The 18310-nt window shown below is 56.5% G+C and overlaps 2 protein-coding genes across 19 annotated transcripts in view; both read left to right on the top strand.

Annotated features, from left to right (window-relative positions):
* Positions 1-631: 631 nt before the first annotated feature.
* On the top strand, positions 632-5770 carry LOC117009781 (pre-mRNA-splicing factor ATP-dependent RNA helicase DHX16-like). The gene is made up of 4 exons (XM_033084112.1): positions 632-1091; positions 2113-2342; positions 4804-4951; positions 5750-5770. The coding sequence occupies exons 1-4, from the start codon at positions 882-884 to the stop codon at positions 5768-5770; spliced, it is 609 nt and encodes a 202-aa protein (XP_032940003.1). The 5' UTR covers positions 632-881.
* Positions 4870-18310, top strand: part of LOC117009802 (pre-mRNA-splicing factor ATP-dependent RNA helicase DHX16-like) — a 24899-nt gene continuing 11458 nt past the window's right edge. The window contains exons 1-9 of one of the 18 annotated variants that reach the window (XM_033084145.2): positions 4870-4951; positions 7368-7424; positions 8300-8554; positions 11923-12093; positions 12281-12328; positions 15463-15486; positions 15789-15953; positions 16876-16986; positions 17676-17791. In XM_033084145.2, coding sequence (XP_032940036.1) covers positions 7398-7424; positions 8300-8554; positions 11923-12093; positions 12281-12328; positions 15463-15486; positions 15789-15953; positions 16876-16986; positions 17676-17791 — 917 coding nt within the window. In that variant the 5' untranslated portion in view covers positions 4870-4951; positions 7368-7397. Of the gene's footprint in view, positions 4952-7367; positions 7425-8299; positions 8555-8877; positions 8935-9417; positions 9482-11922; positions 12142-12280; positions 12329-12499; positions 12526-12812; positions 12877-13089; positions 13136-13410; positions 13475-13545; positions 13612-13691; positions 13756-13855; positions 13920-15462; positions 15497-15764; positions 15954-16875; positions 16987-17675; positions 17792-17939; positions 17987-18310 lie in introns of those variants that run through there. The other 17 variants (XM_033084146.2, XM_033084158.2, XM_033084157.2 and 14 more) reach the window with 17 other exon arrangements.

The raw sequence follows: 18310 nt of genomic DNA, 5'->3' as shown, positions 1-18310 counted from the left end.
AATCCTGGAGTTTGGGAAACCAAAAACCCCGAAATCCAAAAAATTCAGGAGTTTGGGAACCCAAAAATGCAAAAATCCTGGAGGTTGGGAGTGCAAAAATCCCAAAATCCCAAAAATTCAGAAGTTTGGGACCCCAAAAACTCCAAAATCCCCAAATCCTGAAATTTTGATCCCAAATCCCCAAAACTCCTGAAATTTGGGCTCCCAAATTTGGGGTCCCATCGCCTCATTCCCAAAACAAGGGAAGAAATTTTGGGGAGGGATTTAATTCTTTTTTTTTTTTTTTTTTTTGTAAAAACCGCGTGTTTTGTAGTTCTTTTTTTTTTTTTTTTTTTTAGTAAAAACGTTTTGAAAATAAAATGGAGGTTTTTATCATGAAATGGGGGATCTCTGAGGGAAAAGGAATTTTTGGAGGGACAGGGTTGGGATTTAGGGGAAATTTGAGGGGAAAATTCCGGATTTTGGGGAGGAAAAGGGGAATTTCTGAGGGGGAAAAAACCACGTTTTTAGGGAAAACAGCGAAAAATTCCCTGGGGAGAAATCGGATTGATTGATTGATTGATTTTGGAGGGATAAACCAAGGATAAAAACCGGGAATTTTTTAAATTTAAAAAATTTTAATTACCCCCAAATCCCTGATTTCCAGCTGCGCTTCTCGACGCGGAATTACGGTAAAGCGCGAGCGATCTCGCGATATTACGGTAGAGCCCCTAATGGGCGTGGCCTCGCGAGAAGCGCGCTCTGATTGGCCGCGTCCTCCGCGGCGTGAGGGCGGGAGGCGCGAGCCGCGCGCTGATTGGCCGAGGCTCCCCGTGCTGAACGCTGATTGGGCGGCGGCTCCGTGAGGGGGAGGAGAAGGAGGAAGAGGCAGAGCGGCGGCCATGGCGGCGATGGCGGGCCTGGAGCGCTGGGTGTCCGGGCAGCTGCAGGAGCTGCTCGGCCTCAGCGCCCGCCATGTCCCCGCTTTCCTGGTGGCGCTGGCGCGGCGCAGCCGCAGCCTGGAGGAGCTGCTGGAGCGGCTGCGGGAGACCGAGGCCCTGCGAGTGGAGGAGCCGCGCGTGCGCGAGTTCGCGCGCGAGCTCTGGGACAAGGTGGGCGGGAATTCGTGAGGGGTGGGGGGGGAGGGAAGCACCAGGAAATGGAGGAGTGGGCGGGGCTTGTGTGAGGGACGTGGCCTGCGTGGGCTGGGCGTGGTTTGGACGCCATATTTAGCGCTGAGGGTGTGGCCATTTGGAAAGGGGCGTGGCTTTAAAACAATGTGTGAGGCGCACGGTTTAACTCGCCTTAAAGATGACGTCACCACAATTGGGCGTGGCTCCCGCACAGAGCTGCCAATCAGGCTGGGCCCAGGCTTCCAATGGGGTGTGGCCACAGTGGGTGTGGTCAGGTGGGGCCCAAGTGGGTGGGGCCATTTTGGGTGTGGTCAGGTGTGGCCAATTTGGGTGTGGCCAATTTGAGTGTGGCCAAGTGGGTGGTGCCAATTCGGATGTGGTCAGGTGTGGCCATTTTGGGTTTGGCCCAAGTGGGTGGGGCCATTTTGGGTGCAGACAGGTGTGGCCATTTTGGGTGTGGTCAGGTGTGGCCAATTTGGGTGTGACCAAGTGGGTGGTCCCATTTTGGGTGTGGTCAGGTGAGTGCCACCATTTTGGTTGTGGCCAAGTGGCGCCATTTTGTGTGTAGCCAAGTGGCGGCATTTTGAGTGTGGCCAAGTGGGTGCCACCATTTTGGGTGCGGTCAGGTGGCACCATTTTGTGTGTGGCCAGATGCTGCCATTTTGAGTGTGGCTAAGTGACGCCATCTTGGGTGCGGTCAGGTGGCGGCATTTTGAGTGTGGCTAAGTGGATGCCACCATTTTGGGTGTGGTCAAGTGAGGCCATTTTGGTTGTGGTCAAGTGGTGCCATTTTGAGTGTGTCCAACTGGGTGCCGCCATTTTGGTTGTGGCCAAGTGACGCCATTTTGAGTGCCGTCAGGTGGCGCCATTTTGAGTGTGGCCAAGTGCCGCCATTTTGTGTCTGACCATTTTGGCCACAGCCATTTTGCGCCACGCTCAGGTGGGCGCCCCCACACCGGGCGTGTCCCCTGGGCGTGTCCTGACCCCGCCCCACCCCCAGGTGCCACGAGAAGCCCCCCGGGAACCCCCCGGGCGCGCGGCCGAGCGAGCGGCGCTGGAGCTGCAGCGCCAAAACCGCGGCTACCGATTGGTGGAGAGCGACGAGGAGGGGCCGAGCCCCGCCCAGGACCACGCCCAGGACGAGCCACGCCCTCGCCGGCGACACCTGAGGCGGCGGCGCCGCTCCGAGTCCCCGCCCGAGGCCACCGCGGCGTCGCCGTCGCCCCCGCCGTGAGTTCCGGGGCGCTCCTGGGGGCGTCTCCCCAAATTTTGGGGGGTTTTGTGGGGGGTCACTCCTGATTTTGGGGTCATTCTTGATTTTGGGGTCACTCCTGATTTTGGGGTCACTCCTGGTTTTGGGGTCATTCTTGATTTTGGGGTCACTCCTGATTTTGGGGTCACTCCTGGTTTTGGGGTCACTCCCTGATTTTGGGGTCACTTCTGGTTTTGGGGTCACTCCCTGATTTTGGGGTCACTCCCTGATTTATGGGGTCACTCCTGGTTTTGGGGTCACTCCCTGATTTTGGGGTCACTCCCTGGTTTTTGGGGTCACTCCCTGGTTTTTGGGGTCATTCCTGGTTTTTGGGGTCACTCCTGGTTTTGGGGTCACTCCCTGGTTTTTGGGGTCATTCTTGATTTTGGGGTCACTCCTGATTTTGGGGTCACTCACTGGTTTTTGGGGTCACTCACTGGTTTTGGGGTCACTCCCTGATTTATGGGGTCACTCCCTGGTTTTTGGGGTCACTCCTGATTTTGGGGTCACTCCCTGGTTTTTGGGGTCACCCCTGGTTTTGGGGTCACTCCTGATTTTGGGGTCACCCCTGGTTTTGGGGTCACCCCTGGTTTTGGGGTCACTCCCTGGTTTTGGGGTCACTTCTGGTTTTGGGGTCACTCCTGATTTATGGGGTCACTCCCTGGTTTTGGGGTCACTCCTGATTTTGGGGTCACTCCTGGTTTTGGGGTCCTGGTTTTGGGGGGCTCTTGTTGCCCTTGGGGGTCTCCCCCAGAACCTTTGCAGGTTTGAATTTTGGAATTTTGGTAATTTTGGAAATTTGGAAATTGGGAATTTTTTAATTTTGGGGTTTTGGAATTTGGGAGTTGTGGAATTTTGGGAATTTTGGAAATTTTGGGATTTTTTGAGTTCTGGAATTTGGGAATTTTGAAATTTTAGAATTTGGGAATTTTCAAATTTTGGAATTCGGGAATTTTGAAATTTTGGAATTTGGGAATTTTCAAATTTTATAATTTTGAAGTTTTGGAACCTGCAGTTTTGGAATTTAGAGATTTTAGAAATTTCAGAATCTGGAATTTTGGAATTTGCAAATTTTGGAAATTGGGAATTTCCACTCTCAGAAACCCCCTCAAAACCCCTGAAATTTCACAAATTTTCCCCTTTTTTCCCCACTCTTGGTTGGATTTTGCCTCCTAAACCCCATAAATTCCACAGATTTTCCCGTGTTTTTCCACTCTTGGTTGGATTTTATCCCCTAAACCCGGGAAATTTCACAAATTTCATCATTTTTTTCACTCTTGGTTGGATTTTTCTTTCTAAACCGCTGAAACTCCACAGATTTTCCTGTTTTTTTCACTCTTAGTTGGATTTTTCCTCCTAAACCCCTGAAATCCCAGAAATTTCACCAATTTTTCCCCCTCCTAGTTAGATTTTTTCCTCCTAAACCCCTGAAATTCCACAGATTTTCACCAATTTTTCCCCCCTTAGTTGGATTTTTCCTCCTAAACCCCAGAAATTCCACAGATTTTCCCCTTTTTTTCCACTCTTAATTAGATTTTACCTCCTAAACCCCAGAAATTCCACAAATTTCATCATTTTTTCCCACTTTTAATTAGATTTTACTTCTTAAACCCCTGAAATTCCGCAGATTTCACCATTTTTCCCACTTTTAATTAGATTTTACCTCTTAAACCCCAGAAATTCCACAAATTTCACCATTTTTTCCCACTTTTAATTAGATTTTACCTCCTAAACCCCTGAAATTCCACAGATTTTCCCCTTTTTTTCCACTCTTAATTAGATTTTACCTCCTAAACCCCAGAAATTCCACAAATTTCACCATTTTTTCCCACTTTTAATTAGATTTTACTTCTTAAACCCTGAAATTCCGCAGATTTCACCATTTTTCCCACTTTTAATTAGATTTTACCTCTTAAACCCCAGAAATTCCACAAATTTCACCATTTTTTCCCCCTTTTAATTAGATTTTACCTCCTAAACCCCAGAAATTCCACAAATTTCACCATTTTTTCCCACTTTTAATTAGATTTTACCTCTTAAACCCCTGAAATTCCACAGATTTCACCATTTTTTTCCATTCTTGGTTAGATTTTGCCCCCTAAACCCCTGAAATTCCACAGATTTCACCACTTTTTTCCATTCTTGGTTAGATTTTACCCCCTAAACCCCTGAAATCCCACAGATTTTCCCCTTTTTCAGCCCTCCCAGGTGGAATTTTGCTCCTCCATGGAACAAATTTGGCTTCCTGAGTAAATTTTGGGGTCTCCCACTTCCACTTTGGCACCTCCTAACCCTCATTTTAACCCTCTCCACCTGATTTTTACCGCGATTTTCACCTTTTTCCCCCCTCCTTGCTGCATTTCTCCCCCCCTGGCTTGGCTCCCTGTGCCCTGGGAGGGGTTTTTGGGGACCCCAGACCCATTTGTGCCCCTCCCCAAGAGCTGCCGAGCCCCCCGAGGAGCCGGAGGAGGAGTGGGAGGCGTCGGAGCGGGAGCGGCTGCGGGACCTGCGGGAGCGCGACGCCTTCGCCGAGCGCCTGCGGAGGAGGGACCAGAAACGGGACAGGGGGGCTCGGGGGGACACCAAGGTGAGGGTTTGGAGGGGGTTTGGGGGGTTCTGGGGAGGTTGAGAGGGATTTTGGGGGTCTTGAGGGGGTTCTGAGGGGTTCTGGGTGGGATTTGAGGGGGGTTTGGGGGGTTTGAGGGGAATTGAGGAGTTTCTGAGGGGGTTTAAAAAGGGTTTGGGGGGGTTTGAGGGGTTCTTGGGAGGGGGTTTGAGGGTTCTGGGGGAATTTGGGTGGGAATTGAGGGGTTGTGAAAAGAATTTGGGGGGTTCTGGGAAGAATTTGGGGGGTTCTGGGGGAATTTGGGTGGGAATTGGGGGGGTTCTGGGTTGAATTTGAGGGGTTCTGGCTTGAATTTGAGGGGTTCTGGCTTGAATTTGGGGGGGATTTGAGGGCTTTGGGGGAGATTTGGGGGATCCTGGGTTGAATTTGAAGGGTTCTGGGGAGGTTGAGAGGGATTTTGGGGGTCTTGAGGGGGTTCTGAGGGGTTCTGGGTGGGATTTGGGGGGGGAGTTTGAGGGGTTTTTGAGGGGTTCTGGGTGGGATTTGAGGGGGTTTGAGGGGGATTTGGGGGAAATTTGGGGGGTTTGAGGGGGATTTGAGGAGTTCTGGGTGGTATCTGAGGAGGGTTTGGGGGGGTTTGAGGGGTTCTTGGGAGGGGGTTTGAGGGGGTTTGAGGGGGAGTTGAGGAGTTCTGGGTGGGATTTGAGGGGTTCTGGGGGGGTTCTGGGGAGGTTGAGAGGGATTTTGGGGAGTTTGAGGGGTTCTGGGTGGGATTTGAGGGGTTCTGGGTTGAATTTGAGGGGTTCTGGGGGAATTTAGGTGGGAATTGAGGGGTTCTGAAAAGAATTTGGGGGGTTCTGGGTTGAATTTGAGGGGTTCTGGGAAGAATTTGAGGGGTTCTGAGAGAATTTGGGTGGGAATTGGGGGGTTCTGGGTTGAATTTGAGGGGTTCTGGGTGGGATTTGGGGTGTCCTGTGTGGGATTTGGGGGGGATTTGGGGGGTTTGAGGGGAATTTGAGGAGTTCTGGAGGGGTTTGAGGGGTTTCTGGGTTGAATTTGAGGGGCTCTGGGTGGTATTTGAGGAGTCCTGGGTGGAATTTGGGGAGTTCTGGGTTGAATTTGAGGAGTCCTGGGTGGGATTTGAGGAGTTCTGGGTGGGATTTGAGGGGTTCTGGGGGGGTTTTGAGGCGTTCTGGAGAGGTTTGAGGGGTTCTGGGTGGGATTTGAGGAGGGTTTGGGGGGGATTTGAGGAGTTCTGGAGAGGTTTGAGGGGTTCTGGGTGGGATTTGAGGGGTCCTGGGTGGGATTTGGGGGGTTCTGGGGGGGTTCTGGGGAGGTTGAGAGGGATTTTGGGGAGTTTGAGGGGTTCTGGGTTGAATTTGAGGGGTTCTGGGAAGAATTTGGGGGGTTCTGGGTTGAATTTGGGGGGTCCTGGGTTGAATTTGAGGGGTTCTGGGAAGAATTTGAGGGGTTCTGAGAGAATTTGGGTGGGAATTGGGGGGTTCTGGGTTGAATTTGAGGGGTTCTGGGTGGGATTTGGGGTGTCCTGTGTGGGATTTGGGGGGGATTTGGGGGTTTGAGGGGGATTTGAGGAATTCTGGAGAGGTTTGAGGGGTTCTGGGTTGAATTTGAGGGGTTCTGGGTGGGATTTGAGGAGTCCTGGGTGGGATTTGGGGGGTCCTGGGTTGAATTTGAGGAGTCCTGGGTGGGATTTGGGGGGTTTGAGGGGGATTTGAGGAGTTCTGGGTGGGATTTGAGGGGTTCTGGGGGGGTTCTGAGGGGGTTCTGGGGGGTTCTGAGGGGATTTGAGGGAGATTTGAGGAGTTCTGGAGAGGTTTGAGGGGTTCTGGGTGGTATTTGAGGGGTCCTGGGGGGATTTGGGGTGTCCTGGGTTGAATTTGAGGGGTTCTGGGGGAATTTGGGTGGGAATTGGGGGGGTTCTGGGTTGAATTTGAGGGGTTCTGGGTTGAATTTGAAGGGTTCTGGGGGGGTTTGAGGGGGATTTGGGTGGGATTTGAGGGGTCTTGGGTTAAATTTGAGAAGTTCTGGGTTGAATTTGGGGGGTTCTGGGGGAATTTGGGTGGGAATTGGGGGGGTTCTGGGTTGAATTTGAGGGGTTCTGGGGGGGTTTGAGGGGAATTTGGGGGGGATTTGGGGGATCCTGGGTTGAATTTGAGACCTGGATGGGATTTGGGGGGCTTTGAGAGGGATTTTTGGGGTTCTGGAGGGGTTTGGGGGTTGAGGGGTCCTGGGTTGAATTTGAGGGGTTCTCGGGGGTCTTTGGGGGGTCCTGGGTGGTCTTTGGGGGGATTTCAGGGGTTCTAGGTGGGACTTGGGGGGATTTCAGGGGTTCTAGGTGGGATTTGGGGGATTTCAGGGGTTCTGGGTGGGATTTGGGGGTGTCCCCCCTTTCCTCACCCCTTTTTCCCCCCTCCAGGCCTATGAAGAAGCCCAAAAACGCCTCAAAATGGCTGAGGAGGACCAAAAAGCTCTGGTGAGAGCTGCCCCAAATTCCCAGTTCAACCCCAGTCCATCCCAGTTCAATCCCAGTTCATCCCAGTTCAATCCCAGTCCATCCCAGTCCACTCCATTCCAGCCCATTTTACCCCATTTTCTCCCCTTTTATTTCTCATTTCTCCCCATTTTCTCTCATTTAACCTCATTTTCTCCCCATTTTAAATCCATTTCCCCCCATTTCTCATTGTTCTAACCTGATTTCTCCCCCTTTTTCTCGTTTTCCCAGCATTTCCCCCCATTTTAACCCCATTTCCTCCCCATTTCGCTCCATTTTAACCCTATTTACTCTCATTTTAACCCCATTTCTCCCCATTTTAACCCCATTTCTCCCCGTTTTCTCCCCATTTTCACCCCATTTATTCTCATTTTAACCTCATTTATTCTCCTTTTCCCCCCATTTCCCCCCAATTTAACCCCATTTTCCCCCATTTCCCCCCATTTTCTCCCCACTTATTCCCATTTTAACCCCGTTTCTCCCCATTTCCCCCAATTTAACCCCATTATTCTCAATTTAACCCCATTTCTTCTCATTTTAACCCCATTTATTCTCATTTTCCCCCAATTTAACCCCATTTACTCTAATTTTAACCCCATTTCCCCCCTTTTCTCCCCATTTTCCCCCAATTTAACCTCATTTCCCCCCATTTCTCCCCATTTCTCTCCAATTTAACCCCATTTCTCCCCATTTTAACCCCATTTTCCCTCATTTTAACCCCGTTTATTTTCACTTTAACCCCATTTCTCCCCATTTAAACCCCGTTTTCCCCCATTTTAACCCCATTTCTCCCCATTTTCACCCCATTTATTTTCACTTTAACCCCATTTTCTCCCCATTTTCCCCCCTCCCCGCAGATCCCCGAGCTCCGCAAGCGCTCCCGCCGCGAGTACCTGGCCAAACGCGAGCGGGAGAAGCTGGAGGAGCTGGAGCTGGAAATCCAGGACGAGGAATTCCTGTTCGGGGAGGAATCCCTGAGCGCCCCCGAGCTGCGGGAGCTGCGCTACAAGCGCCGGGTCCGGGACCTGGCCCGGGATTACAAACGGGCCGGGGAGAGGGAGCAGCTGGAGAGGAGCAGCCGCTACAGGATACCCGAGGAGAGGAGGGACAAGGTGGGGAGGGGGCTCAGAGAGGGGGAAATGGGGGTTTGGGGGGTGGGAAATGGGGATTTGGGGGGTGGGAAATGGGGATTTGAGAGGTGGGAAATGGGGGTTTGGGGGGTGGGAAATGGGGATTTGGGGAGAGGGAGCAGCTGGAGAGGAGCAGCCGCTACAGGATACCCGAGGAGAGGAGGGACAAGGTGGGGAGGGGTCCTAAAGGGGGTTTGGGGGTGGGAAATGGGGATTTGGGGTTTGGGAGGGGGTTCTAAAGGGGGAAATGGGGATTTGGGGGGTGGGAAATGGGGGTTTGGGGTGGGAAATGGGAATTTGGGGAGAGGGAGCAGCTGGAGAGGAGCAGCCGCTACAGGATACCCGAGGAGAGGAGGGACAAGATGGGGAGGGGGCTCAGAGAGGGGGAAATGGGGGTTTGGGGGGTGGGAAATGGGGTTTGGGGGTGGGAAATGGGGGTTTGGGGGGAGGGAAATGGGGATTTGGGGGGTGGGAAATGGGGATTTGGGGGTGGGAAATGGGGTTTGGGGGGTGGGAGCAGCTGGAGAGGAGCAGCCGCTACAGGATACCCGAGGAGAGGAGGGACAAGGTGGGGAGGGGTCCTAAAAAGGGGGTGGGAGGGGTCCTAAAGGGGGTTTGGGGGTGGGAAATGGGGGTTTGGGGGGTGGGAAATGGGGATTTAGGGTTTGGGAGGGGGTTCTAAAGGGGGAAATGGGGGTGTGGGGGTGGGAAATGGGGGTTTGGGGGGTGGGAAATGGGGATTTGGGGAGTGGGAAATGGGGATTTAGGGTTTGGGAGGGGGTTCTAAAGGGGGAAATGGGGGTGTGGGGGTGGGAAATGGGGATTTAGGGGTGGGAAATGGGGTTTGGGGAGAGGGAGCAGCTGGAGAGGAGCAGCCGCTACAGGATACCCGAGGAGAGGAGGGACAAGGTGGGGAGGGGTCCTAAAGGGGGTTTAGGGGGTGGGAAATGGGGATTTGGGGGTGGGAAATGGGGATTTGGGGGGAGGGAAATGGGGATTTAGGGGTGGGAAATGGGGTGGGAGGGGGCTCTAAGGAGGGGGAAATGGGGATTTGGGGGGTGGGGAGTGGGATTTGGGGGGTGGGAGGAGGTTTGGGGGTGCTGATTGCTCTTGGTTATTGTTGAGATTTCTGCACTCAAGCGAAGTTACCTGTAAAACTTCCTTTCCTCACCTCAAATCGCCCAAAACCTCCCTTCTGCTGACCCCAAACCTCCTTTTCTCACCTCAAATCCCCCCAAAACTCCCTTCCCCTGACCCCAAACCCCCTTCCCATGCCCCCAAACACCTTCCCCTCACCCCAAACCCCCCAAACCCCCTTCCCATGACCCCAAACCCCCCCAAACCCCCTCCCCTCATTCCAAACCCCCTTCCCTGAACCCCAAACCCTTTTACCATGACCCCAAACCCCCTCCTCTGATCCCAAACCCCCTTCCAATGACCCCAAACCCTTTTCCCATGACCCCAAACCCCCTCCCCTCATGCCAAACCCCCTTCCCATAACCCCAAACCCCCCCAAACCCCGTTCCCCTGACCCCAAACCCCCTTCCCATGACCCCAAACCCTTTTCCCCTCACCCCAAACCCCCTCCCCTGACTCCAAACCCCTTTCCCTTCATCCCTAACCCCTTTCCCATAACCCCAAACCCCCTCCCCTGATTCCAAACCCCCTTCCCTGAACCCCAAACCCTTTTCCCCTCACCCCAAATCCCCTCCTCTGACCCCAAACCCTTTTCCCCTCACCCCAAACCCCCTCCCCTCATTCCAAACCCCTTTCCCCTGACCCCAAACCCCTTTCCCTTCATCCCAAACCCCCTTCCCATAACCCCAAACCCCCCCAAACCCCCTCCCCTCATTCCAAACCCTCTTCCCTGAACCCCAAACCCTTTTCCCATGACCCCAAACCCCTTCCTCTGATCCCAAACCCCCTTCCAATGACCCCAAACCCTTTTTCCCTCACCCCAAACCCCCTCCCCTCATTCCAAACCCTTTTCCCATGACCCCAAACCCCCTACCCTGATCCCAAACCCCCTTCCCATGACCCCAAACCCCCCCAAAACCCCCTCCCCTCATTCCAAACCCCTTTCCCCTTACTCCAAACCCCTTTCCCTTCATCCCAAACCCCCTTCCCATAACCCCAAACCCCCTCCCCTGAACCCAAATCCTTTTCCCCTCACCCCAAATCCTTTTCCCCTCATTCCAAACCCCTTTCCTCTGACCCCAAACCCCTTTCCCCTGACCCCAAACCCCTTTCCCTTCATCCCTAACCCCTTTCCCATAACCCCAAACCCCCCCAAACCCCCTCCCCTCATTCCAAACCCCCTTCCCATGACCCCAAACCCTTTTCCCCTCACCCCAAACCCCCTCCCCTCATTCCAAACCCTTTTCCCCTCACCCCAAACCCCCTCCCCTCATGCCAAACCCCTTTCCCATGACCCCAAACCCCTTTCCCTTCATCCCAAACCCCTTTCCCCTCACCCCAAACCCCCCCAAACCCCCTCCCCTCATTCCAAACCCCCTTCCCTGAACCCCAAACCCTTTTCCCATGACCCCAAACCCCCTCCTCTGATCCCAAACCCCCTTCCCATGACCCCAAATCCTTTTCCCCTCACCCCAAACCCCCTCCCCTCATTCCAAACCCCCTTCCCATAACCCCAAACCCCGTTCCCCTGACCCCAAACCCCCTTCCCATGACCCCAAACCCTTTTCCCCTCACCCCAAACCCCCTCCCCTGACTCCAAACCCCTTTCCCTTCATTCCTAACCCCTTTCCCATAACCCCAAACCCCCTCCCCTGATTCCAAACCCCCTCCCCTGAACCCCAAACCCTTTTCCCATGACCCCAAACCCCCTCCTCTGATCCCAAACCCCTTTCCCCTTACTCCAAACCCCTTTCCCTTCATCCCAAACCGCCTTCCCATGACCCCAAACCTCCCCAAACCCCCTCCCCTGAACCGAAATCCTTTTCCCCTCACCCCAAATCCTTTTCCCCTCATTCCAAACCCCTTTCCTCTGACCCCAAACCCCTTTCCCCTGACCCCAAACCCCTTTCCCTTCATCCCAAACCCTGTTCCCCTGACCCCAAACCCCCCCCAAACGCCCTCCCCTCATTCCAAACCCCCTTCCCTGAACCCCAAACCCTTTTCCCATGACCCCAAACCCCCTCCTCTGATCCCAAACCCCCTTCCAATGACCCCAAATCCTTTTCCTTCACTCCAAACCCCCTCCCCTCATTCCAAACCCCCTTCCCATAACCCCAAACCCCCTCCCCTCATTCCAAACCCCCTTCCCATGACCCCAAACCCCGTTCCCCTCACCCCAAACCCCCTCCTCTCACCCCTCTCTCCCTTTACAGAAGATCCCAGAGCAGGAGGAGCCCGGGGAGGAGGCTCTGGCCCCCAGGGACGAGCAGAGGCGCTGGGAGGAGCAGAGACTCGGGGCGGCCTCGCTGCGCGTGGGGGCCAGGGACAGGGACAGGAGCCAGGAGGGACCCGGCTATGAACTGCTGCTGGAGGAGGAGGAGATGGTGCAGTTCGTCAGTGCTGCTCAGCTGGAGGGGACTGACCCACAAAAGGTGGGGCTGGGGTCACCTGGGGGGTCCTGGAGGGGATTTGGGGGGGATTTGGGGTGGTCTGGAGTCACCTGGGGGGGACTTGGGGTGGATTTAGGGGGGATTTTGGGGGGATTTGGGGCTGCTGGAGGAGGAGGAGATGGTGCAGTTCGTCAGTGCTGCCCAACTAGAGGGGACTGACCCACAAAAGGTGGGGCTGGGGTCACCTGGGGTGGATTTGGGGTCACCCAGGGGGGTCTTGGGGTGGTTTGGGGTCACAGGAAGGAGTTTGGGGGGGGATTTGGGGTGGATTTGGGGTCACCGGGAGAGGATTTGGGGCTGCTGGAGGAGGAGGAGATGGTGCAGTTCGTCAGTGCTGCTCAACTAGAGGGGACTGACCCCCAAAAGGTGGGGCTGGGGTCACCCAGGGTGTCCTGAGGGGGATTTGGGGTCATGGGAAGGGGTTTGGGGTGGATTTGGGGTGGATTTGGGGTCACCAGGAGAGGATTTGGGGCTGCTGGAGGAGGAGGAGATGGTGCAGTTCGTCAGTGCTGCTCAGCTAGAGGGGACTGACCCACAAAAGGTGGGGCTGGGGTCACCTGGGGGGGATTTGGGGGGGATTTGGGGTCACCAGAGGGGGATTAGGGGTGGATTTGGGGTCACAGGAAGGAGTTTGGGGGGGATTTGGGGCTGCTGGAGGAGGAGGAGATGGTGCAGTTCGTCAGTGCTGCTCAGCTAGAGGGGACTGACCCACAAAAGGTGAGTCTGGGGTCACCTGGGGGGGATTTGGGGTGGATTTGGGGTGGTCTGGGGTCACCCAGGGGGAATTTGGAGTCACCTGGGGTGGATTTGGGGGGGATTTGGGGTCACAGGAAGGAGTTTGGGGGGGATTTGGGGTCAGCCAGGGGGTCCTGAGGGGATTTGGGGTGAATTTTGGGGGGATTTGGGGCTGCTGGAGGAGGAGGAGATGGTGCAGTTTGTCAGTGCTGCTCAGCTAGAGGGGACTGACCCACAAAAGGTGAGTCTGGGGTCACCTGGGGGGGATTTGGGGGGATTTGGGGTCACCAGGGGGGGATTTGGGGGGATTTGGGGCTGCTGGAGGAGGAGGAGATGGTGCAGTTTGTCAGTGCTGCCCAACTGGAGGGGACTGACCCCCAGAAGGTGGGGCTGGGGTCACCCAGGGGGTCCTGAGGGGGATTTGGGGTGGATTTGGGGTGGATTTGGGGGGATTTGGGGTCACCCAGGGGGGATTTGGGGTCACAGGAAGGGGTTTGGGGAGGATTTGGGGCTGCTGGAGGAGGAGGAGATGGTGCAGTTTGTCAGTGCTGCCCAACTGGAGGGGACTGACCCCCAAAAGGTGGGGCTGGGGTCACCTGGGGGGGATTTGGGGTCATGGGAAGGGGTTTGGGGTGGAATTTGGGGCTGCTGGAGGAGGAGGAGGAGATGGTGCAGTTCGTCAGTGCTGCTCAACTGGAGGGGACTGACCCACAAAAGGTGGGGATTGGGGGTCCTGGAGGGGATTTGGGGTGGATTTGGGGTCACAGGAAGGAGTTTGGGGGGGATTTGGGGCTGCTGGAGGAGGAGGAGATGGTGCAGTTCGTCAGTGCTGCTCAGCTAGAGGGGACTGACCCCCAAAAGGTGAGTCTGGGGTCACCTGGGGGGTCCTGGAGGGGATTTGGGGGGGATTTGGGGTGGTCTGGAGTCACCTGGGGGGGATTTGGGGGGATTTGGGGCTGCTGGAGGAGGAGGAGATGGTGCAGTTCGTCAGTGCTGCTCAGTTAGAGGGGACTGACCCACAAAAGGTGGGGCTGGGGTCACCTGGGGGGGATTTGGGGTGGATTTGGGGTGGTCTGGGGTCACCCAGGGGGAATTTGGAGTCACCTGGGGTGGATTTGGGGTGGATTTGGGGGGGATTTGGGGTCACAGAAAGGAGTTTGGGGGGGATTTGGGGTCAGCCAGGGGGTCCTGAGGGGATTTGAGGTGAATTTTCGGGGGATTTGGGGCTGCTGGAGGAGGAGGAGATGGTGCAGTTTGTCAGTGCTGCTCAGCTAGAGGGGACTGACCCCCAGAAGGTGGGGCTGGGGACACCCGACGGGGATTTGGGGTCGATTTGGGGTGACCCAGGTGTCCTGGGGTGGATTTGGGGTCACAGGAAGGAGTTTCAGGGGGATTTGGGGTCACAGGAAGGGCTTTGGGGTCACCAGGGGGCAGATTTGGGGTCATGGGAAAGGGTTTGGGGTGGATTTGGTCACACTGAGGGTGACACTGATGACACTGAGATGACCCTGAGGTGACCTTGGGGACGCTGGGATGTCCCTGGTGAAACTGAGGTGTCCCCTGCTGTCCCCAGGATGTCCCCAAGGCCGAGCGCTGCTGCTGGTGGGGACAGTGTGTGGTTACTGGTGGCACTGGGCTGAGTTTGGTCACACTGGGGTGGATTTGGTGACACTGAGGTGACACTGAGGTGTCCCTGGTCACACTGAGGTGGATTTGGTGACACTGAGGTGACACTGAGATGTCCCCTGCTGTCCCCAGGCTGTCCCCGAGGCCGAGCGCCACCGCCAGTGGGGACAGTGTGTGGTTACTGGTGGCACTGGGGTGGATTTGATGACACTTGGCTGACCCTGAGGGTGACACTGATGACCCTGAGGTGACACTGAGGTGTCCCTGGTGACACTGAGGTGTCCCTGGTGTCCCCTGCTGTCCCCAGGATGTCCCCGAGGCCGAGTGCCGCTGCCAGTGGGGACAGTGGGTGATTACTGGTGGCACTGGGGTGAATTTGGTCACACTGGGCTGACCCTGAGGGTGACGCTGATGACACTGAGATGTCTCTGGTGACACTGAGGTGTCCCCTGCTGTCCCCAGGATGTCCCCAGGCTGTCCCCAAGGCCGAGCGCTGCCGCCAGTGGGGACAGCAGATGGGCACTGGTGGCACTGGGGTGGATTTGATGACACTTGGCTGACCCTGAGGGTGGCACTGATGACACTGGGGTGTCCCTGGTGACACTGAGGTGACACTGAGGTGTCTCAGGTGACACTGAAGTGTCCCTGGTGTCCCTTGCTGTCTCCAGGATGTCCCTGAGGCTGTCCCCAAGGCCATGCGGTGCCACCAGTGGGTGGTTACTGGTGACACTGGGGTGGCACTGAGCTGAGTTTGGTGGCACTGAGGGTTACACTGAGGTGACCCTGATGACATTGAGGTGACACTGGGGTGTCCCCTGGTGTCCCCAGGATGTCCCCAAGGCCGAGCACCGCCACCAGTGGGGACAGTGGGTGGTTACTGGTGGCACTGGGCTGAGTTTGGTCACACTGAGGGTGACACTGAGGTGTCCCTGCGGTCCCCAGGATGTCCCTGAAGCTGTCCCCGAGGCCGAACGCCGCCGCCAGTGGGGACAGTGGGTGGTTACTGATGGCATTTGATGACACTTGGTTGACCCTGAGGGTGACACTGATGACACTGAGGTGTCCCTGGTGACACTGAGGTGTCCCTGCTGTCCCCAGGATGTCCCCGAGGCTGTCCCCGAGGCCGAGCGCCGCCGCCAGTGGGGACAGTGGGTGGTTACTGGTGGCACTGGGGTGGATTTGATGACACTTGACTGACACTGAGGTGTCCCTGGTGACACTGAGATGTCCCCTGCTGTCCCCAGGATGTCCCCGAGGCCATCCCCGAGGCCGAACGCCGCCGCCAGTCGCTCCAGGACAGCCGCCGCTCCCTCCCCATTTTCCCGTTCCGGGACGAGCTGGTGGCGGCCGTGAACCAGCACCAGGTGTTGGTGATCGAGGGGGAGACTGGGTCCGGGAAAACCACCCAGATCCCCCAGTACCTGCACGAGGAGGTACTGGGAGGGACTGGGAGGGACTGGGAGGGGATTGGGAGGGGATTGAGGGGCACTGGGAGGGACTGCGAGGGGATTGGGAGAGACTGGGAGGGGACTGGGGGGGATTGGGAGAGGATTGGGGGGAACTGGGAGGGACTGAGAGGGACTGGGAGGGAATTGGGAGGGACTGGGAGAGGATTGGGGGGAATTGGGAGGGGATTGCGTGGGACTGGGAGGGACTGAGAGGGCACTGGGAGGGAACTGGGATGGACTGAGAGGGACTGGGAGGGGTCTGGGATGGACTGGGAGGGACTGGGAGGGACTGGGAGGGGATTTGGGGGCACTGGGAGGAACTAGGAGGGACTGGGAGGGACTGGGAGGGGTTTGGGTGGGATTGGGAGGGGACTGGGAGGGACTGGGAGGGGATTGGGAGAGGATTGGGGGAAACTGGGAGGGACTGGGAGAGGATTGGGGGGCACTGGGAGGGACTGGGATCAAACTGGGAGGGATTGGGAGGGGATTGCGTGTGACTGGGAGGGACTGGGAGGGGATTTGGGGGCACTGGGAGGGCCTGGGAGGGACTGGGATCAAACTGGGAGGGATTGGGGGGGACTGGGATGGACTGGGAGGGACTGGGAGGGGATTGGGAGGGACTGGGATGGACTGGGATCAAACTGGGGGGATTGGGAGGGGCTGGGATGGACTGGGAGGAGGTTGGGTGGCACTGGGAGGAACTGGGAGGGAACTGGGATGGACTGGGGAGGATTTGAGCGGATTTGGGGTCCTGGGAGCGATTTGTTGATGCTCAGTTGTGATTTTTTTGGGGTCAGTTGTGATTTTTTGGGGGGTCCGTGTCCCCCCCTGTCCCCTCACTGTCCCCAATGTCCCCTCACTGTCCCCAATGTCCCCTCACTGTCCCCAATGTCCCCTCTGTCCCCAGGGGTACACGAGGGGGGGGATGAAGATCGGGGTGACGCAGCCGCGGCGCGTGGCCGCCATGAGCGTGGCAGCGAGGGTGGCCGTGGAGATGGGGACAAAGCTGGGCAACGAGGTGACAACGGGGACACTGGGGGGGGTGGGGACATTGGGGACAAAGCTGGGCAACGAGGTGACAACGGGGACATTGGGGACACTGGGGACAGTGGGGACACTGGGGACATTGAGGGGATTGGGGACTTTGGAGACATTGGGGACATTGGGGGGATTGGGGGTGACACTGGAGGGTGGGGACAAAGCTGGTGACAGCAGCCCCAGGGAGGTGACAGCGATCTCAGGGAGGTGACAGTGACCTGGAGAGGTGACAGTGACCTCAGGGAGGTGACAGTGACCCTGGGGAGGTGACAGTGACCCTGGAGAGGTGACAGTGACCTCAGGGAGGTGACAGTGACCTCAGGGAGGTGACAGTGACCCTGGGGAGGTGACAGTGACCCTGGAGAGGTGACAGTGACCCTGGGGAGGTGACAGCACCCAGGGGAGGTGACAGTGACCCTGGAGAGGTAACAGTGACCGTGGGAGGTGACAGCGACCTCAGGGAGGTGACAGTGACCCAGGGGAGGTGACAGCACCCAGAGGAGGTGACAGTGACCCTGGAGAGGTGACAGTGACCATGGGGAGGTGACAGTGACCCTGGGGAGGTGACAGCACCCAGAGGAGGTGACAGTGACCCTGGGGAGGTGACAGCACCCAGGGGAGGTGACAGCCAGCCCAGGGAGGTGACAGGGCCGTGTCCTTGTCCCCAAGGTCGGGTACAGCATCCGCTTCGAGGACTGCACGTCGGAGCGCACGGTGCTCAAGTACATGACGGACGGGATGCTGCTGAGAGAGTTCCTGACAGAGCCTGACCTGGCCTCGTACAGGTGACACTGGGGACACTGGGGACATTGGGGACACTCAGGGGACACTGGGGACACCATCAGAACCTCCTCTGTGCACCCATACCTGGGGACACTGGGGACATTGGGGACACGGGGGACACAGGGACAGCCAGGGGACATTGGGGACGGGATGCTGCTGAGAGAGTTCCTGACAGAGCCTGACCTGGCCTCATACAGGTGACACTGGAGACACTGGGGACACCTGGGGACACTGGGGACAACCAGGGGACACAGAGAGCAGGGACAGCCAGGGGACACTGGGGTCATGTCCCTGTGGTCATCTCCCTGTCCCTGTCCCCATGTCCTTGTCTTTGTCCCCATGACAATGACAATGTCCCCAATGTCCCCAGTGTGATCATGATAGACGAGGCCCACGAGCGCACCCTGCACACGGACGTGTCCCTGTCCCCATGACAATGACAGTGTCCCCATGACAATGACAATGACAATGTCCCTGTCCCCCCAGTGTGATCATGATAGACGAGGCCCACGAGCGCACCC

The sequence above is a fragment of the Catharus ustulatus genome, chromosome 36 (genome assembly GCF_009819885.2).
Source record: "Catharus ustulatus isolate bCatUst1 chromosome 36, bCatUst1.pri.v2, whole genome shotgun sequence".
NCBI classification, from domain to species: Eukaryota; Metazoa; Chordata; class Aves; order Passeriformes; family Turdidae; genus Catharus; species Catharus ustulatus.
Note: the sequence above shows the minus strand (reverse complement) of the source record. Positions and strands in the feature narration are given on the sequence as shown.

What these genes read in the sequence shown, in the direction of transcription:
- LOC117009781 (XM_033084112.1), top strand. Translation starts at nt 882, where the DNA reads ATGGCGGCGATGGCGGGCCTGGAGCGCTGGGTGTCCGGGCAGCTGCAG. An exon ending in CGCGCGAGCTCTGGGACAAG is followed by an intron (nt 1,092 to 2,112) that starts GTGGGCGGGAAT and finishes CCCCACCCCCAG; the next exon opens with GTGCCACGAGAAGCCCCCCG. An exon ending in GCGTCGCCGTCGCCCCCGCC is followed by an intron (nt 2,343 to 4,803) that starts GTGAGTTCCGGG and finishes CCCCTCCCCAAG; the next exon opens with AGCTGCCGAGCCCCCCGAGG.